We start from the raw sequence: 19,938 nt of genomic DNA, 5'->3' as shown, positions 1-19,938 counted from the left end.
TTGCTGAAAGAAAGGGCTCTAGTCTATTTGTCCCCAATTGCCTAAGGGGTTTGAATTAGTATTAGGACTTTGAGGAAGAGTATGCGGAACATGAGGATGAGAATGAGGAAAATCAGAATGCTGAGGAATATGAGGATTATTTCACCTTCTGGACAAGGTGTAAGGAATGTCAAGCTGCTTGGCTCAAGCTATATATTGACATGACTTTTACAATAATATCTCTGTCAATACAGAAACTAAACACTTCAATTAGAAAAATTCTTTTTTGTTATTGAAGGCTTTGCGCCTAATTGACTCGTGCATAGCATTATGGATGAATACCAAGCAATTCCTTTTAGGAGAAATTTCATTATTGTCTTCTATTATCTTAGTCTAACTCTTGGTTTAGTCCCGCCCTCCTTGCAGTGGTGTATGCATTCAAGATGGGATTTAAATCTCTCGTCTCACCATCCGCTACCACATACAAAAATTCAAAAGTTCCAGTCCTGAATAGCCACAAACTACTCTATTTATAACTCGTTTTAAGCATACAAGCTATTCAGAAGATACTATTTGCAATTTCAGATCAGTTGAAAGCCTTGAAATTTTCTGAGTAAGAAGACTTTAAAGAAGTATATGAGTTTTGATAATTACTAATACCATATTTGTGAAAAGGCAGTTTGATTTGAATTATTTTATACAACTTAATAACGACTCAACGAGTATGCTCAACATAACCTGAAAAGAATGTCTGGGCAGCTGAATGAAATATTGAAAGACGCTATGTATAATGTATGTCATGTCAAAGTTCTTTATAGACTGAAAGAAGCTCTCGGAGTATCTTTCCCACACTTTTAACAACACTGTATCGTGCTTCAAAAGATTGCTTGGCAGTACCTTTGTACATGTATATTTATCATATATTTATATATGTTGACGGAATTTTATTTTTTTTTGGGCAGGTAATGATTAACAGAGAATACTAAAGTGTGAAAATGTTAACCCAAGCATCACAAAGAATTTGTAAAGTTAAAGTGCTCAAAATATTTCACCGAATTAAAAATTCAGTAAATTATCTAAAAATACATCTAAGAAAATACAGAGATGCAGTCTAATAGTCTCAAATGAAATTCAAACTAGTGCAGAGAAGATATTTTCAACAGACAACTTGAACAAAGCTCGTTACACTCGAAAGAGCCTATAAACAATGGCCTATTGATGTCCTTGATTATGTGGAGGCGGCCCCGGTGGCAATGGCGGAGGCATTCCAGATTGAAGACCGAAGTTTGACTGCATGTGCATTCCAGGTGTATTTGGATTTCCGGATTGCTGGAAAGAGAAAAAAGAAAAATAAAGGAAATGACATGTAACTGGACAATTCATCAAATCAAACAGCCCAAAAAGCAAATTTTCAAGTTTCAAAAGTCAACAAATATTTCACATTAGAGTCGGTTAAAACATATACGCAGCTAAGAGACAGAAAATAAATTATCCCACAGGTTAAGTACTAACAAGTAGTACCAAGAAAAAAGAGAGAATTTATGCAGGATAGAAGCTCATCAAAGTACACATTAATCCTCCTCAGGTTTCAACATTTCACATGCACAATAGGATACATTCCTTCATATCATTATCTTTGTTGGCTTTTGAGCAGTGTATCGGGAGATAGGGTGAGAAAAACAAGCAAAGAAACAGCTGGTTTGAAGAGAAAAATGGGTAGACCTCGAGTTTCAGGTCTCAGTATGGACAATCTTATGAATTGAGTTCTAGCAGGAAGAGCGAAATTATTTAAAGAAGTGTCGTTAACTGCTGGGCTTCCCCGGTAAATACATTCTACAGTAAAGTCTTTTCACTTTACAGGATAGTTTGAGCAGGCTATATATATTTATTCATAATCTAGAAATCCCAAAGGGCCAGCTGGGGCAAGGCCGAAACTTGGTGCACAGTGGACCCTCCCCTCTACCCTTCTCCACTTAATTATCAGGCTTTTATTCGTGGCATAATTCGAACTCGTGAGTCTAATCATACAGCACGCGCTGCACTCTTACTACTAGCCCAAAGCACTGTGGGCAGTTTGAATAGGCACCTCACTAAAATAACCTTCTCTCTCCCAGTTTTAGTTGACAGAGATGGTCATGCGAAAGCCACAATGGTTTTACACATCTGGTCTGAAGGTCTTAAACCAGACAGCCACTCCAAATGATAGTTGAAGTCTCCCCACCAAAAAGAATATAACATCGCCTACCCCCAAGCCCTCTCCACTGCCCCGGTCCACCCCCCCTAAAAATAGAAAAAACAAATCAAAACTCTGTCTACCAGATTAAATTAATTGAGTAAAAATCGTAGAAAAGTAGGGCAATCCGCATTCATGCTCAGAAAATGACCTTGAAAGAACTTTTTAAAAGGTAAAATAATTTCAATAAGAAGAGTACCACAGAGGTGGTGAAAAGTACAAAAGATGGTGCAAGAAGCATGATTACATCAGTAGCCATACAGTCCATAAGGTCGAAGATGAGCTAATTCATTATTCATCCACCCAACTATCTCACCAGAAGTATAAAAATGCCCTTAAAAAAATATACAGTTACTTAAATATGTGCATTTTAAACACCAAAGCTTCTCCCTCTTATGCATAACTATCCCAGTTTTGGCACAAAATTGAATAATTCGCAGCACCTTCTTAAAAAATACATTTTAACATTCCCAGCAATCGATCACAACTACAAGAAGAGCAAAATAACTATGAGAAGATGTTATCTTCAGCAAATTCAGTCAGACCCATTCTTATTACTCCATTATGTGCCGCTTGCGCAAGCCCACAGGCAGTGGCGGATCCATGATTCTGAGCAAGGGGTTCAACATTTTAAAGAAGTGAACAGTAGAATATTTCGTCAAATGAGTTCATCAAAAAAATTTAAATCCACACCTAAACTACACTACCGTTAAAAATGTAACTAAAAATATGTTGGATCAAAACTAATGCGGAAGTATGTTGTTTTGAAGTAATCTTTTTCAAAAGAAAAAAGTAAAATGCATTTTTAGGAATAAAAAGCAAAAAAAAAAGGTCATAATATAATAAACAAAAAATGAATTAAAGATGATTGCAGAAATAACTAATAAATAAATAATCCTAACTAAAAGTATTAAAACAGTATACTTGATGTGGAAGATGTTCAGATACAAATTTTCAACCAAAACATAACAAAGCACCAACTATTTTTTCCTATTACTAATACACACACAAAAAGAAAAATATATGGGTTACTATTGGGTTGTGTCAAGGGAATTCAACATATAATATATACACATAAAAAAATTATTTTTGACCTTTAATTTTTTTACAATAGCCAGGTTAAAACCTACACGAGTTACTGTGTGCTTAAGTTGACTGTAGGCAGACACCAACAAAAACCCCGTGCAAAATAGTAGAAAGAAAAATTCCTGCACTGTGGGAATCAAACATGCAACCTTATAGAAAACTTGAACCCCCTTGACCACTGAGCTAAGATTTTGGCTTGTGCCAGCAGATGCAAGTCATGCAACATATAATACATAGCCATGAAAACAAATTTAACACTATATATACAGTATAATTTTCCGGCAAAGGGGGTTCGTTCCAACCCCCTTCCGCCCGCCTAGATCCGACCATGCTGACAGGTATAGATACCTAACTTTTTTACGGCAAAGAATATTTCATATCACCCAGAACTCCTCCCGCATTTGATATGCTGGGCATCATAGTAGTATTACAAGTACCAGCACTAAATCATCTCCAAACACGACATCATTGACTTACTCTCACTAGGGTTACTTGTCTTATTCTCACTGGGGTTACTTGTCTTCACACCCAGCGGCCACCTTTAGTCCTTTTATAGAAATGGATATAAACTGCAGTTCCCTAGCATAAGTTGAAGTTGCAGTCTAGACTTCTTGTTTTGAGAATAGCTTAGGAAAGTACTGACAACAATTGCTAACAAGTTTTAGACTGTAAATATCTCTTGAATCCAGCTATCGACTACCCAACTTAAATCAACAATAAATAGGAAACCTAGGTAATAAATAGCTAATGATTAACTAAAAGGTTTGATACATCTGCACTCTTAGGTCTGTTAAAGCAATTTACATGCCACTCACCTGATAAGGATTATGTCCAGGCATGAGCGGCATTTTTCCAGCTTGTTGCCTGTTGAAGCTTCGTCCTGGTGGAAACATCTGATTACCTCCTGGGTTTTGAGGGCCTTGCATGTTTGGCAGTCCATTTGGCATTCCACCTGGAGGAACATTTCCCTGTGGTCCAGATCCAGAAGGCATGCCCACAAAATGACCTTGAGGCATTGGAGGAACCATCTGATTCATGTTACCTTGTATCCCCTGAAAATAAGAAGACAGCCAATCAGTGATGCTGAAATAACCTCTTGATCCTCTCGATGTATTTCCTTCAAGCAAATGCACTTCGTATCAATCAATCAAATATATGCCACAATTCCAAAGTAGTCGGAGTTGCTACCAATTCCGCTCTATTCAAGAAGAGACGAAGATGCTAGTGAAATTTGATCCCTGCAAATTGAAAAGTGTGAACCGTCTCGTGTAAAACTTTAGTAGTTAGAAAAATGACACATGTATTAATGTATCTTATGTCACTAAACCTTGCCCTCTCACATGCAACCCTGATTTTTTCCCCTCGAGCCAAGCACATGAAAATATTTGTAGATCGATGGCGGCAAGACTTGAGGACCCTCTGCCTTTTCTAATACCACATTGAACTGTGTGAACTGTCTAATTTAAAAGTTTAAACTCTCAGATAGGGGACACTTTTACTAATTTATTTTATATCTGCAACAGGTGCAAAGAAAAATTGTACCCATTTGGCTACAACTCCCATCTCAATACAAATGCATGACTAATGGCTCGGAAATTATTATGGCCTTAACCTAGAATATCAGTAAAATAAAGCTGGAATCCTATAAAAGATAATCTCTGTTTCATAACACTAATTTTATAATATCAAATTTTTATAAGCACTTCGCACAAAATGAATCTGGAAAATCTACACAAAATATCGAATTCTTTTTAGTTTCTGTGTGACCAATCACTAGTTCGCGCCGTGGAATTAGCCACTAACGCTTGCATTAGGGTAGGCTGTCTACATCACACCCCTGGGGGTGCGGCCCTTTCCCGACCCTGCGTGAATGCCGGATGCTTTGTGCACCAGGCTGCCCTTTGAATCTGGAAAATATACAGAGAAGAAGAGGCTTCTCACTAAAAGGGGGGAGTTCGAATGAAGATGAATTCAGAATCTATCAAGATAAGCAAACATAAATACAGAGATACCAATCAGAATGCATGTTACACGAAAAATACACTAAACGCTTATTTATTTCCATTTGATTAGAAAGAGCATTACACTTAAAGATGCACCAAGGAGGTGATGAATCAAGATATGCACGGCACATCTACAGGAAAAAAGGGGAAGAAGATGCATCTGCAAATAGACACAAAGACGCACAGAAATATGATACATACCATTGGACCAGGGATAGGCATTGCTTGGATGGGTCCAGAACCTGGCATTGAAGACGGAAGGCCAGGCATGTTTACTTGTTGTAGTTGGTGTGGTGGCCGAGGCAAATGAGGATGTGGCATTAGAGGCATATGTGGAGGCTGTAGCTGTGGCAAATTGGATGGTTGCAAAGGATGAGAAGTCATTTGTTGAGGTAGTGACTGCTGGTGCTGAGCTTGCTGCATGTTTTGTTGATATGCTTGCTGCTGATTACCCGCAAGAAGAGATGGATGTGGACCAGGAGGAAGAGGGGGAGCTCCTATAGGCATTGAAACTGGCATGGAAGACTTATGTTCTCCTTGAGATGAATCAAGCGATAGTGGCAATGCAGCTCCAACTCCAGGTATTGTACCCTCAGTTCGTAACAAGCCAGAGGCAAATGCTCCAGGAGTTGATGGGGGCTCAGGACCTGGAAAATTACCAGGCATGCGACCAAGAACATTGTTTTGATCACCCAAACCTGAAATCAACCACAAAACCTGTGCTGAGGCTATTTAAGAAGTATACTTTGGTAGTTGAAATTGATAGTCAAACTAAGAATATTAACTATGACTACAGAAAAAGAAAGATTATAATATTTCAAGAATTTCTTTAAAATCAAGCTGATTTTACCCCACTACTACAAAGCCCTATGCTCTCGAATCTCGATATATGTACAACAAACTGGTACACAATCTGAAGCACAATAAAACAGTAGCATAAAAAAATTAAAGATAACATTAACACGGACAGGAACTAGTAAAAACCTTGTTGTCCCAAATTGAATTTATCACGAGCTGGATCCCCAGGCCTATTTCTGCACCAGAACTTTGTTGTCTGATCATTGCTGCCACTGCATCAGCAACAAGACCGATTAGCTGCTTAGGCTACTTCAGTAAGATGTTTTATTGTTGGTGGAGATGCAGAATACTATATAATGGAGAAGCTTAAGGACCTCCTTAGTTCTAACGAGAATGATAAAGGAAAGAACACAGCAAGAAAAGCTTGAAACAGCCACTGAAAGACAGTGACATGCAATTCCGCATACACGTAGATAGAGGAAGGGAGAAAATATAACTCCACTGGATGGAGGTTCTGCAAGATTTAAATAAATATAAACATGATCAGGCCTAAAAAGCTAAATACAAGTAAGCACACATAAAGCTACCTGCCCAAGAAAGGTTGATACAAAATCTAAATGAGATAGTTCACTTAGGAGAATCTATTAACCTCTACGATAATAATGAAATATTTTTTCAACAAATGTGATATCAATAGTCAATAATGCACTTTCATATCAGAATTCAACATCGATTCTGTACTAGAAAAATGGTGTACAATACAAACCACGACTTCACCCTTTAACAAGAAAAAGAAAACGTTCAGTTATTCTCAATTCATGTTGCACTTAAGATAACCTTTCCCTACTCTTTTAGTTTATATTTTTCTTTGAGACTGAGGCAGAAACAGGGTGACATGGGGGGGGGCTGCTCTGGAAAGAAGACCTTTACCGTATGAAATAATTGCTACTTTGGATATATGATAAATTTTACTCAATAAAATGACATTAGATAAACCAATATACATATCTTACCACCTTTTCTAACATCTTCCAACAAAACTATTTTCAGCGTAACTATAAGTGCCTCAAATTTGACACACTATAATAAAAGGGCAGAATGGCCTAATTGCCCCTTAAACTTGCACCAATTTTAAAAGGCCGGTTTATCAACTCTCGACTTTCCCATTTTAACACCTCAGCTCAATAAAACTACACATAATAAACCCCTTCTTCAGAGCGTGTAGCTCAATTGCCAGACATGAAGTACAGGTCATATGCTTAGACCATTATACTTGACATTTGTCATTTGTGAGTCCTGTTTTGCAAAAATTAAGTTATCAAAATTTTAATTTCTTCTTTGTTAATTTCCTTCACTATTTCTTCTACCCCTTTCACCTATACACAGTAAACCATGCCACCACTGGAAACGACCTTTCACCTCTAATCTCAATTCTCAGCCAGCATCGCGAAATAAAAAATCTCAGCCACCACAAGACTAATCTCAGCTACAAATAGGAAAATCCAACCTTTTAGTACTAATAGTAGTTAATAAAATAGAGAGAATACAACCACTATAAACCCATTGAGATTTGCTATCAAAGTACTGTTCCTTAAAACAACAAAAGCATCCAACTTGCAGTGATTCAAGCAGAGGGAATTCAAGAACTTGGATCCATTAATGTTCAAGAGAAAGAGAAAGCGAGAATACCCAAAATAAATTAAGAAGAGGAAGGACTGAAACATAGGAATTTTCCAGCCAAAACTCGACAATTTTCCGGTCTGAGATGGATACAGAAATGAGAGAGGGGACTTGATGTGAGAGAGAATTGACAGAGAAATTTCCGGACAAACCTCGTTATTTTTCTTTGTTGCCTGGGTTTTATAGAGGAGTTTTGTTAGCGGTAGTAGTGAGTGGCGTTAATATCATTGGTGATGGAACGAGAAGAAAAGGGGTGGGGGGAAGATAGGAGTTGGAGAGAGAAAAAATTGGGTGAGGTTGGGGGCGGATGAGAATGGGGAAGGGAAAAGAAACATAAACAGGTGAGGGGTAGGGGAGAGGGCAAGTTTTTTCTTTTCTTTTTATTTTCTTATCTTTTCTTGCTATGTATAATTTTTTCCCCTAATTTTAACCTTTTTAAAATAAAAAATATCACACTCACGCTCCTTTTAATTCTGAATTGCACGCACTTTAGCCACACCATCTGGACCAATGCCACATAAGCATATTCAACAGTAAGAGGCGTTTATTTATATGCAATCGATTGGCTTGAGGTGTCAAATGGAAGAATCAGGAGTTGATATGCCGGCTTTAAAATACGGTGCAAGTTTAGGGGCCATTAAACCATTTTGCCTAATATAAGCTATTCCTAATTGTACATATGCTTGATAAGTTCCCTAGATGGGAGTTAAAGCCAAGATACACGAGAGCAAAAGGAAGTTACTACATAAGCGAAGGCCATAGTCGAACACACAACTAAATTACATACACACAACCAATATAACTTCAGACTTATATCTGCATCAGAGTCACCTTGTTGGAAACATGAAATTAATGGAGAAAGAAAGTTGAGAGCCCGCACAAATACTTAAGAACTACAACAGCAGAAGCCGTCATCCCCACAGCCTCTGACCGATAAACTTCTTAGTGCGGATAAAAGACAAAGTCAGATGTACAACTATAATTACTCACAAACACGTGGTCTATCCACAGTAAAAGGACAATTCAAAACTAATAGACATTAGGTGGAAAGAACAAGCATAGTATAAGATTACAAGTAGCTTATCAGAGATGAAAAGAGAAAATAAAACAGAATTTAAAGAACCTCTTCTATAAGAAAACGAAAAAAGAGCAAAATTTCGGGAATGCTTCCGTTTTTTACAGGAGCATAGAATTGCAGGGTAAAATATAACATGTTCTCGAAATCAGCTTCAGCTTATTTTTGTCATAGTAAGAAGCAGATTCAGCACCATAGGTCCAAGCAACACTAACACAAAAAACTTCAAAACAATATCCAGTAACAACCACAATGGATCGACCAGATGTCTAAATATGCAAGGCATAGAAGAAAAGCACACCAGTTTATGAGAAGAATTCTAACAATTAGCATTTTAGAAAATTGTTTTGTTCAAGTGGAGACAAGTACAAACGTAATAAACGGCACTTAACAACAGAGCTGCCGTTTAAGAAAATGCAGTATAACCTGCAAAGGAGATAGCCAATGGGGTGCCATGCAAGATCCCAAACACCAGTTTCATGTGCATTTGTAATTTCAACTTGAGGAGCTTCATGCCTGTGGGTAGAGCATCAAAAAGCCAAGAGAGACAAAATTATTAGAAGCTATCTGAATCACTGATAATAGGGGGAAATGGTGGGATCAGAATAATAAAAGTTAATTGTCTTCATGGGTTCATATTATAAGTGAGAAATCACATTCCAAACTATCTCATCACATGTTTGGTTGAGGTTGACAGACTAAGTAGCCCAGATGGCTCATTTATTCCCCACATTTTACAGAAACTGCAGGATGATCCTGCACTGACTCAATACTGGGTAGAAAGAATTTTTTGATTTGAAGCGAAAGAAGCCTGTTTATTCAATAAAAATCGAGCAACATTCATATGACAAAAAATATGCAAGTCCATCTCTTATGGGAATAGCAAATAAAAAGGATTTGAGTGAAGGGAGATGATTCTTCCCAGAGCGCACAAGTTCGGGACACAGATCTGACACTTTCCGAGGAGAAAGGAAAACAAGAGAATAACCATTCTACCAACTTCACATAGAACAACCATGCATGTCGATTTTTTGGTTTTTATAAGTTATGACAGCTCGATGAAGTAAAGATACACATGCTAAGAGGAGCAATTGAAAGAGAAAACTAGGTTCCCTATCTTATCTCCGATGTCCACTTCTTTTTGCCAAGAATAACAGAGAATTTTTCATCTCATAAGTTTCCTTGACTAGTCTAGGCTATTAGCAATAACATTCATTCTGAATCGTCATTTGTCATTCTTCCCAACTTGAAATCCAGCCAAAAAGTGCGAGGAGTACCAAACTTCAGTTTTATTAAATGGTGCCAAAAGTGCACAAAGAAAAGGTTAATGTTATGGCACAGCAATTAGTAACACTTCCTCTGATCTATAGCTATCCTGTCACTTCATCAAATAAAAACTGTCATTCCAATGGCGCACAGTTGACAGAAGTAAAAAATATCAAGATTAATGTTCTAAACCAGGTCATATAACGATATTTTGAACGCACAAGAGATGCCCAAAAACTAAAGGAGCCAGCACAACTAATTTATAGATGATAGTGAAAGAATTTTCAAGGAACTTACCCCACAAGCCAATGAAATATTGAACCATCAAAGCTTCCGCTAACGAAATACTCTTCATGAAACGGATGCCAGGCCAATGCTGTCACAGTTACATGAAAATAAACAGGCAATTAGCAAGTATCACAAACAGTTGAAAGTCGACCATGGAAGCATGGTGGAGGAACAAGACAATAAGTGGAACAATAAGAGTGATTATTATCTGAAGGGACAAAATAAAGCATTAAGATTTCTGCATGACATAGATAGTAGGAAAAACTAAACGCGATTAACAACCCAGATTTTTATCCAGAAAAAACAATTCAGCAACTATCCCCAATTATATTATTTGCTTTTAGTCGACGTGATCTAAAATTTCTTTTTCTAATAATACCTTGGTGAAATTTACTGAATAATACCAGCATACTAACTACAAATTTTTCATCCGAGTCCATAACCTGGTCGCTACTTGACATGCTCGTGCTGTAAGCATGGCATAAGATATATACACATAAACAAAAAGGTAATTCTTACATGTCACATCCTTCTGATGTCCCCGGAATGATTCAAGCTCCTTCATAGCCCTTATGTCATAAAGCTGAAATGAAACAGAATGTTACGACGACAAAATACAATCCCTTGCACACATTGACATGATAATAATCTACACCATTTGCAGGTTTTCTCGTTAGCACGTGATTAACATTCATATGAATGTCAGCTTTGTTCTTCCTTCCTAACCAAATAAGAAAATGACTACTGCGGCCAGAACCAGAGAAGTAATAAGTAGCAATACACTTGCTGTGAAGAAGTAGTTGCAGCTAAAAACTAAGCTAGAAATGCTAGTTGGTTGCTGCCGACACTCTAAAAAGAAATTTTAGCAAGCCTTCTCAAATCCCAAAGTTACAGATTTAAAGAAACTGACTGAACACTGCTAAAAACCACACGACCCTAAAACTTCAAATACCTCAGAGCACAACTCAATAGAAGGAAAAAAAAACAAAATAAACATTTCAACTGAAATCAGCAACTTCAGGTTGATGCTTATTCTTGTGGCAAGACTCTTACCAGTAAGTGAAACCTAACAAAATCAAGATTTAGGGGGGAGAAAATGAGATTTGATTTGTAATCTTAAAATGAGAAACAAAGAGTAAAACTTTTCGAGATCAACTACGACTCAAATATAGTGCTGCAAAGTCTTTTTTTTTTTCAGGGACAATCTGGAATGAGAGGGATAGGAGACCCTCAATGGTTGACCCATCATATCATCCGAAGAAACAGAAAATACCAAAAAGCTCAAATTCATAGATAATAACATTGATTATTGGCATTGACATAATAGGAATATTTAGTCTATTAAGGAGGATTCCCCAAATACCTGAAATAGAGATAATCATAGAAAATGTGAAATATTTGACAGGATCCATTTCGGGAACGTAGAATGTAAGAGAAATTCAAATGTGAGACTGAAGTAGCTATACATACAAATCTATTTATGGAACAAGTATATGCTTAATACTTTTGTCAATTGCCATGCAATTTCAGAATAATGAATTTGTGAAACAAAGTTTGAGATATATGCTCATGAGCAACCAATTTATACCACACATCATTGCGTGCAAATCAGAAAAAAAGATCTATATCATTCACAAACCAGCCATTAAAATATCTCATCGTAATTGCTTTAACTGCATTAGCACCTCCTGGGAAAGGAAGAAATGGAACAACCTACCTTGATAATTTGATCTTTGGAAGCAGTAAGGACCCAGTTACCGTTTTGATTCCACTTTACACACAGAACAGTATTCTTATGCCCGTGACTGCAAACAGAACACAGCATCCATGTTATTGCTAAAAAATTATAGCTCTTCTTTTTTATGAAGTCCCAAGTGGATAGAAATAGTAACATTGCAGATTTAAGGAGAGCAGTTTTTGACTGACAATGACGAAAGCTCCTTCCCTGACTTGGCATCCCAAAGTTTAACAAGATTATCTTTTCCACCTGCAAGCAGGACAAAACAATGAATCATAGAGCGACTGTAAGTCAGTAACTGCTCAGAACAGTTCCAAAGAAAAGAAGAGAAGTAAAATGCATATACCTGAGACTAATAGAGACTTTGTAGGGTGCCAATCAACACTCTTCACATCCCAACCATGGCCTGCCTGAGTTCAAGTGACATGAGGAACTATTCTTAGGCCACTCACGCTTAAGTTAACTGGTACATAAGTAAGTGTTGATGGCAAAATTGAAGAGTTATTGCTAGTGCATTCTTTGGAACAAAATTTCCCATTAATAGTAAACTTTTACCAGAACACATGTTTAAACATGTCATAACAGTGATTACAGAAGCAAGAAGTAATGGAAGGCAGAGCGCCATCTGACAGGTAAAAGCATTACAGCAGTATGCATGTTATTATTATTTAGAAAACCAAAAATGTCGCTTTAGCATAGTATCACTGATACGCAGTCAACCATCACTTTCAGCTTGAATCTACAATCTTTTTAATAAACAGCTTGAGGGACATTACCAGATAATGAGCGCTCTTCTTGGCACCTTGCAAAGTCCCATACTTTAACAGTTGTGTCATCAGAACAGGAGCAGAATTTTAAATCTGTACTACAGAAGCTGTTCAAAAAAGATAAGACTTAGCAAGCCACCTAACATCATATATACCCTAAAAATACATTTACTGATGCAAATGTGTTGATAGAGAAAACTAAAAAGTAATTAAACCCCAAGTTATACATAAAATCTTTTAAAACCAAGTCACATCATTTAGAATAATTACCTTAATCCCCGTACTGATTCTTTATGTGCATTCTTATTGGCTTTGACATTATTCATATTGGTTTGCCAATACCTGCCACATGATACAGACGCAAATTCACAGAAGGGAAAGAAAAACACAACATAGATACTGACAGTGTGAAATGCAGATTGTTCCAAGCATTTATTTACTTTATTGTGCCCCCATCATCACCAGTGACCATCCAGTTATCATTGTGGCTCCATATCATTGACCTAACTGCTTGATCATGAGCCTGCACATGAAACATGTTACATTGTCCATCCAATTCGGTTGTCACGTACTAAGATCTGAAATTCACAACCCCAGATTCATACCTGAAGTATCATTTCAAAGTTAAACGACTGCCCATTCCAGAGTGTGAATTCACCACTATGAGATCCAGTAATGAGGCGCCGCCCACTAGGAGTCCACTTTATGTGATTCAAGAGAAAATGTTTGAATAAGAGAATAAAAATTTAGAAGAAGAAATGCACAGAGGGTGTGACACAACCGAGAGAGAGAGAGAGAGAGAGAGAGACTCGGAAAACTTTAGTTCTACATCTTGTGTCATAATGCTAGCTGGATCTGCTTTAATTCTATTAACAGTTGCTTTAGAGTGATAATGGCATAAAAGCGGCCCCAAGAGGCTATTAGAATTCAAACTACAACATGTGACAAGATAAATCCTTCCATGTTTTTTTATCCATTTACTTCCCAGAGAGTTGCTTGTCAGAATAAACCAAATACAAAGAGCTCTACCAAGATAAGAAACTAGTACTTCCCAGTGAAAAACAAAATCATCCCAAAAAGAGTTGGATAGCACAAATCATGTTTCAAGGATCCCGATTCATGCAATTAATCAAGGCCTTGGAACTACGTGAATATTTCAGACACTTGATGCTTTGAAGAAAAAACCATGATTGAACGATTTTACTAATAAATATTACTCCCTCCATTCCATTTTACTATGGCGGTGTTTGATTCGACATGCAGTTTAATATGTTTATTTGACTTATATATTAGCGAAGGAGGAACAGAGTATTTACAAGTAATGTTGGAAAAGCCAGTTTGATAGAAAGATATTAACATCAAAATTTAAACTTTGATAAATTTAACAAGTTTGAATTCTGAACAGTTTTGAGAGTTGTATAGAAATGGAACAGTGTCAAACATTTTGGACGTCGTAAAAAGGAGAAAGTGTCACATTAATAGGGACGGGAGGAGTATCAAGTAGCTCATGGGCATATGTAGATAGGTGCATGCGTGCTGCTGGATATAGTAATTCAATTGCCAACACGGAACCAAAGATATACACAACAAAAGTACAAACGAATGATAGAGGGCCAAAAAGAATCCTTCAACTCACCGCAACACAATTGATTGAACAACGGTTTTTATTTAGAGATGTATGAACAAATTTAGCAGCAAAACTTGTGGAGGGATTATCCAAATAGGCAACTGCTGGCAATACCTGCACCCATGAACAAACAAAAAATCATAATTAAAAGAAATAAATTAGAAGAACATGTAATCTTGCTTATTTTTTTTATATTTGTGCAACCAGAAACACATTTTCAGGAATTTCTGTGGAACCATTAGCATTTATTTTGCTGGTTTCAGGAGAATAGCTGTAATAGTATGTTCAGCGGTAGGAGACTTCAAACTTCTAATTATATGTGGAATACACAAATTATCTTTAAGGGTTAGTTTGGTACTTTTTTGGAAATCTAAGTTGCAAACTTAACAATTAACTTTGTCCACTAGGTGGTACTAGAATCTTCTTGAGTTCTTGGAGTCTATAACTAGCATTATATGCAGGTAAAACTGAACTATGATCACCTTCCTAGACTACAAGTATGTTATGGTTAACTTTCCTCAAGATTGCCTGATTACAATTCTTCAAACTTTCCTCAGATAAGGGAAATGTTCTCCAAAGACATGCTATTCTCATGGCACATGCTCTTTTTATTTCAAAAACAATGTTTGTGAATACAGAATAACAAGTTTGAATAATTTAACATAAGCATATTGAAACCTACAAAACTTTAGCCAATTTCTTTGGCTCCTGCTACTTTAATGGCAGTTCACTATAGCTTTGGGGTAGAATTTTGCACAAACCAAGAACTGAAGGACTATATAGTTGGGGTGGTTTTCTCTTTTTACTTCTCACCCAGGAAAAGTTTATCATAGATATCATCAGTAATGGAAGATCACAACATATAATCATACAAACTAAAGTAAATTATGCAGAATCAAAGACCAAATTGTAAGTGGAGCAAACTGACATCAACTGCTGCTGCTGGACTAGGTTGTAACACTGTCCTATCCCTCGAGTCGCGCTGCCACATGCGGATCTGCAGGAAAGCAATGGTTCTTAACTTTGGACCAGATAACCTTAGAAGTTGAAGAATATTATGAGTACCATTGCCAAGTTGTCGAGCCCACAGAAAAGACCAAAACTGGAGTTATTAATGGACAAAATAATCAAGACGAGTTTGGTTTCTCATTCTCATTTTTCTACCTCTTTTTGAGAGAAAATTTTTTTTAGAAGAATTTCTCTTCTTTTTAATTCCTGCTCTCACTTCTTTTCCTATTTTTAAGATACAAGATCTAATTACCTAGAGCTATTGCAACCAAAGAGTGCAGCAACTTATAATATATCAGAACATAAAGCTCATACAGGTGCTAGCTACTGCAAATTAGAACCATGTAATTGGTTCTTGTGGAGCTGGAACTAGGAAAGAGGTTGGAGTCCTTCAAAAAATATGTGGCATTTCAGCTTCTGGAAAGATAATTAGCGCAAAGCTCTATAATGTCCCTGAGTGTATGATTAATACTAGTACTAGACAAATAAACCACTCTACATGCTATATTTACTGCTACTTGAGAACTAGTACTAACGAAACACTATACATCCCATCCTCTTTCTACTCTAACCATTGGAAGAGCAATGTATGATAAGTATTGTAGTACTACGTATCTTCCTTTCAAAATTTATACAATCATATCGCCGGAGTTCCATAGAACCTAACACATAGAAACTCATGCCATAGAATCAATGTGATACCAACAATGTGATATGGGATGATTGTTGTGTCTTTAAGGCCCAACATATCCCTGAGTTGAGCGTCATAGAGGATGTTAAGATAGATATGTGATCATACAAGAAATGGACAGGATTCAAGATGATCACATTCAAAGGAAAGTGCAAATAGGAATAAAATAAGAGAAGGAAAGCTCCATCTCAAAAAAACAGGAATAAAATAAGAGAAGGTCGCATCAAGTGCATCAACCCATAGGTGCAACACCTACGATGATTGAACTTGTTAAAATAGAACGAGGTAGACCTAAAATCATAATCTCTTGGAATCAATATGAAATTAACTAAGCACATAACATAATGGAAGCAAATCATCCATATAGTCAATAGCAACAAGACTAAAATTGATTACAAAGAATCTTGCTAACTTTTCGTAATTGTGACTGGACAACAGCTCGTGGTTCTATCCCCTTGAAAGAAAGAAAAGAGGAAATGAGCCTGCACTTGCCGTAATTCCGTATTGTTACAGGACAACAGCTAATGAATCTAACCCCGCGCTAATTTATATAGTAGTACTATATAGAAGAACATTTACTGCACCACATTCCATAAGAAGGTCTCTGGATAAAAGACCACATTCAACAGTTATTACCTGCATATATCTTAAAACTGTACTAGTGTAATCAACTGCTCTTCTTTGACCAATTTTTCTCATTCTCTTTGCAGCAAAACTGTCAGCATGAGCTGCAAATATAAGGAAAAGAATAAAAAATTAGTACCCATCAGAATTCAGTCCAGTAATGTCTCATCAAAGCAAAAGTAAGTCCCTAAGAACCAAGGTAACATTCATCCTCTCTTCAACTATTATCAAAAAGAGGATTCGACCTACACTTACCCAAACAATAAGAAATGGCAGGTCCTATGTGGATTTGATCATATGAGACAATCATAGCCTCATAGTTGTTATCAGTCGTTTTGTGGGTAAGATTTGAAAAGGACATCAAAATTTGCTGCTGAATCAGATAACAAGAAACAGAGAAGTGATGAGGAAATTGCCTATTAACCTTCTTACTGCTTCCAACATTCTGCCTTTATCTTGCTTCTCTTACAAAGTGAAAATGATAATTGGTATAATGGTTCAACGTGATCTGTGAGTTGAAAATTTTCTTTCTTCTCCAACTAGATAGAAACTATATCAAATAACAACTAAAGAGGTTGTTCCCAAAGAACACTAAACATTAGTCTCTCCCTTTGTCCCTTTCAAATTACTTCCAATTTACAAATTTCTGTTTCTACCCCTTAAAGATTTTTATTTTCAGATTAATCAATTACACAATGGCATTTTGGTAACTGGTCAAATAAATAAAAGAAAAAAGAAAACTTGTTGTAGTTCTTTTTTCCAACGGTAAATTAAGTTCATAACAACTAGATTCCAAATACGTCCTGCCAGTCGTACGCTATGCTAAAAAACATGTCAATTCAAATATGAGAAGTAAAAGAGCAGATGAAACATTGGTAAACAAGACATACCATCATAAGAAGGATGAGGAGTAGGTCCAGGTGGCTGAGCATTAAGAGTAGTGGAGGATGCAGATGGCTGCCGCATCATGGGAGGTGGACCTGGTGGAGGTTGAGGACCCCTTGGAAACTCTCCAAAATGTGGAGGATGTTGTTGCTGGTGTTGGTGCTGGAATTGTTGCGGTGGCATCGGCTGGTGCTGCTGATGCTGATGTTGATGAGGATCACCACTCGTCATCATAGTTGAGGACAGAGGTGGATCCAAGATTTAGACTTAATGGGTTCACGATTCAGAGTTCTAGAACAGTGACCTCAAGTTAATACACAATAATAACCAGACTGAGCAACAGGTATCAACATTCAATACATATTTCAAATTTCAAAAGTTAACAATCAGCTAAACACAAAAACATATATATAAACATCACCATTACATTTGGCCTCAATGACTTCTCCTGTTTGAAAACAATCAATGATCGCATTATTAGGTACACACAAAACGCAACAAGCTCGTTATTCAAGTTTCTTAATAGAAAAGACCAGTGTCTAACTTTTCTTCTTAACGCGCTGAATGGCTCAGGCCATTCCTCCTATGAAAAATACCCCATAGAGAGCTTACACTCCACATCCAATTGAGGAGCTTACATTCTAAATTTATATTTTTGAATATCAACTTTCAACCAAAATAAATTAAGGAAAGCAGCGCTGGTATCAAATCATATAATAATGAGAGACTGAAATTCTTAGAAATATTATGCCAATGTAAATTCTTAGAACATAGTTTGACTGAAGGATAACGACTGAAGGAGCTAGTGTACCAGTTTACAGGAACGAGAATAAACCAGCAACAACGAACTTGGAACTCCGGCAGAGAAGGCCCGTCGGTGAGTGGTACGGTGACTGGCGGGAGGAATTAGCGGCAACTAAAATCAAAAGCTTCCTTTCAAAGTTAAAACCCTAATTTTCTCAATCCTTGGAGGAAACATACGTTTGAAAAGGGACGTTCTTTTCGTTTTGTTTCGCTCAAATTTTTGGATTTTGGAAAGAGAGAAAAAAAACTCAGTTACTTGAGACCAGAAGGAGTAGCGGAGCAGCAGCTGGATAGGTTTGGTGATGAAGAGGGAAGAACACTTTTTCTGGGCTCATTTTGAAATAAACTTGATATTGGACTAATTTGTGGAATCCATCTGAAATCTTAAGGCCCACACCCGATTATTACAAGGCAATCTGCCATTTTACAAGGTATTTGAGCCAACTTTTAGAGGAAGAAAAAAAGTTTTGAATAGAAACAAATGCAGTTTTTAAGAATAAAAAAATAAATTTTCTTTAAAAATACTTTTTGAAAAGTATTTTCGAGAAAAATACTTAAAAATATTTTTTAAAAGCTTGGTCGAGCATTAATTGCTGCTCAAAAATTCATTTACAATTATATTTTTTCTAATTCCAGTTCAGTTAAATTTCAATTTATATCTTATTTGGGCCTTCTCAAATTCTCTTTTGGACCAAAAAGGGAGTCACCTCTAGGCGGGTGATTTACACAAATAGGATATTTTTGTGCTTGTATTTAAATTTTGTCCTTACTTTCGACATTTAACAGATTTTTTTTTTAAGTGTAATAAAAGAATTTTGGACTAAAATATCTTTAAGCTTGGCTATCTTCTTATTCAAAGGTGGTGCCTTTTTCTTCCGAATCTTCTCCCTCCTTCGAGCGTCAATCATCACAATAGTCTTCCACTTTTGATCAAGCACTAATATCAAATCAATTGAGAAATTGTATTTATTAGTTGGGCTCTTGTAACTTGTGAAGTTGGCGAAGAAAGTTTTTTCTCCTTTCTTCTTCATTTTTCCAACTAATTTCATATCTTTCTGAAGCTATTTTATTTGGAAGTAGTTTTTAAATTGCATAAATGTTTTGGCATTCAACTTTTTTTTGTTACTGGTATGAAAATAAATATATATTGAGGTAGCGTACTCCCTCTTACTGTTAGAGAAGCATGGCATATCATCGTCTAAATTATTTTGTCTATGCTACTTGTTGCTGAACAAAGAATAATTCAATCTATACAGTCAACATGGATCAAAGCAAAATTTTGATGCCTACAGTTGTCTTATTCTGATAGAAGCACTTCTCATTTGTCTAGTTGGATTAAGCCTATAACCAATCTTGGCAGCTAGTCAAAGTTGGTAACAAGAAGCT

At 36.6% G+C, this 19,938-nt stretch overlaps 1 protein-coding gene across 1 annotated transcript; it reads right to left on the bottom strand.

Moving 5' to 3' along the window:
• Positions 1-999: 999 nt before the first annotated feature.
• LOC107813173 (flowering time control protein FY) lies at positions 1,000-18,887 on the bottom strand. The gene is made up of 19 exons (XM_016638401.2): positions 18,560-18,887; positions 17,754-18,039; positions 16,876-16,967; positions 15,469-15,537; positions 14,550-14,654; positions 13,519-13,614; positions 13,354-13,436; positions 13,184-13,255; positions 12,923-13,020; positions 12,493-12,552; positions 12,335-12,395; positions 12,126-12,213; positions 10,928-10,991; positions 10,418-10,496; positions 9,281-9,370; positions 6,286-6,371; positions 5,503-5,999; positions 4,114-4,350; positions 1,000-1,308 (listed from the first exon to the last, which is right to left on the bottom strand). The coding sequence occupies exons 2-19, from the start codon at positions 17,980-17,982 to the stop codon at positions 1,192-1,194; spliced, it is 2,223 nt and encodes a 740-aa protein (XP_016493887.2). The 5' UTR covers positions 17,983-18,039; positions 18,560-18,887; the 3' UTR covers positions 1,000-1,191.
• Positions 18,888-19,938: the final 1,051 nt, after the last annotated feature.

This window comes from Nicotiana tabacum, chromosome 1 (genome assembly GCF_000715075.1).
Source record: "Nicotiana tabacum cultivar K326 chromosome 1, ASM71507v2, whole genome shotgun sequence".
Lineage (NCBI taxonomy): Eukaryota > Viridiplantae > Streptophyta > Magnoliopsida > Solanales > Solanaceae > Nicotiana > Nicotiana tabacum.
The sequence above is the reverse complement of the archived record's forward strand: the minus strand, read 5'-3'. Positions and strand labels throughout refer to the sequence as shown.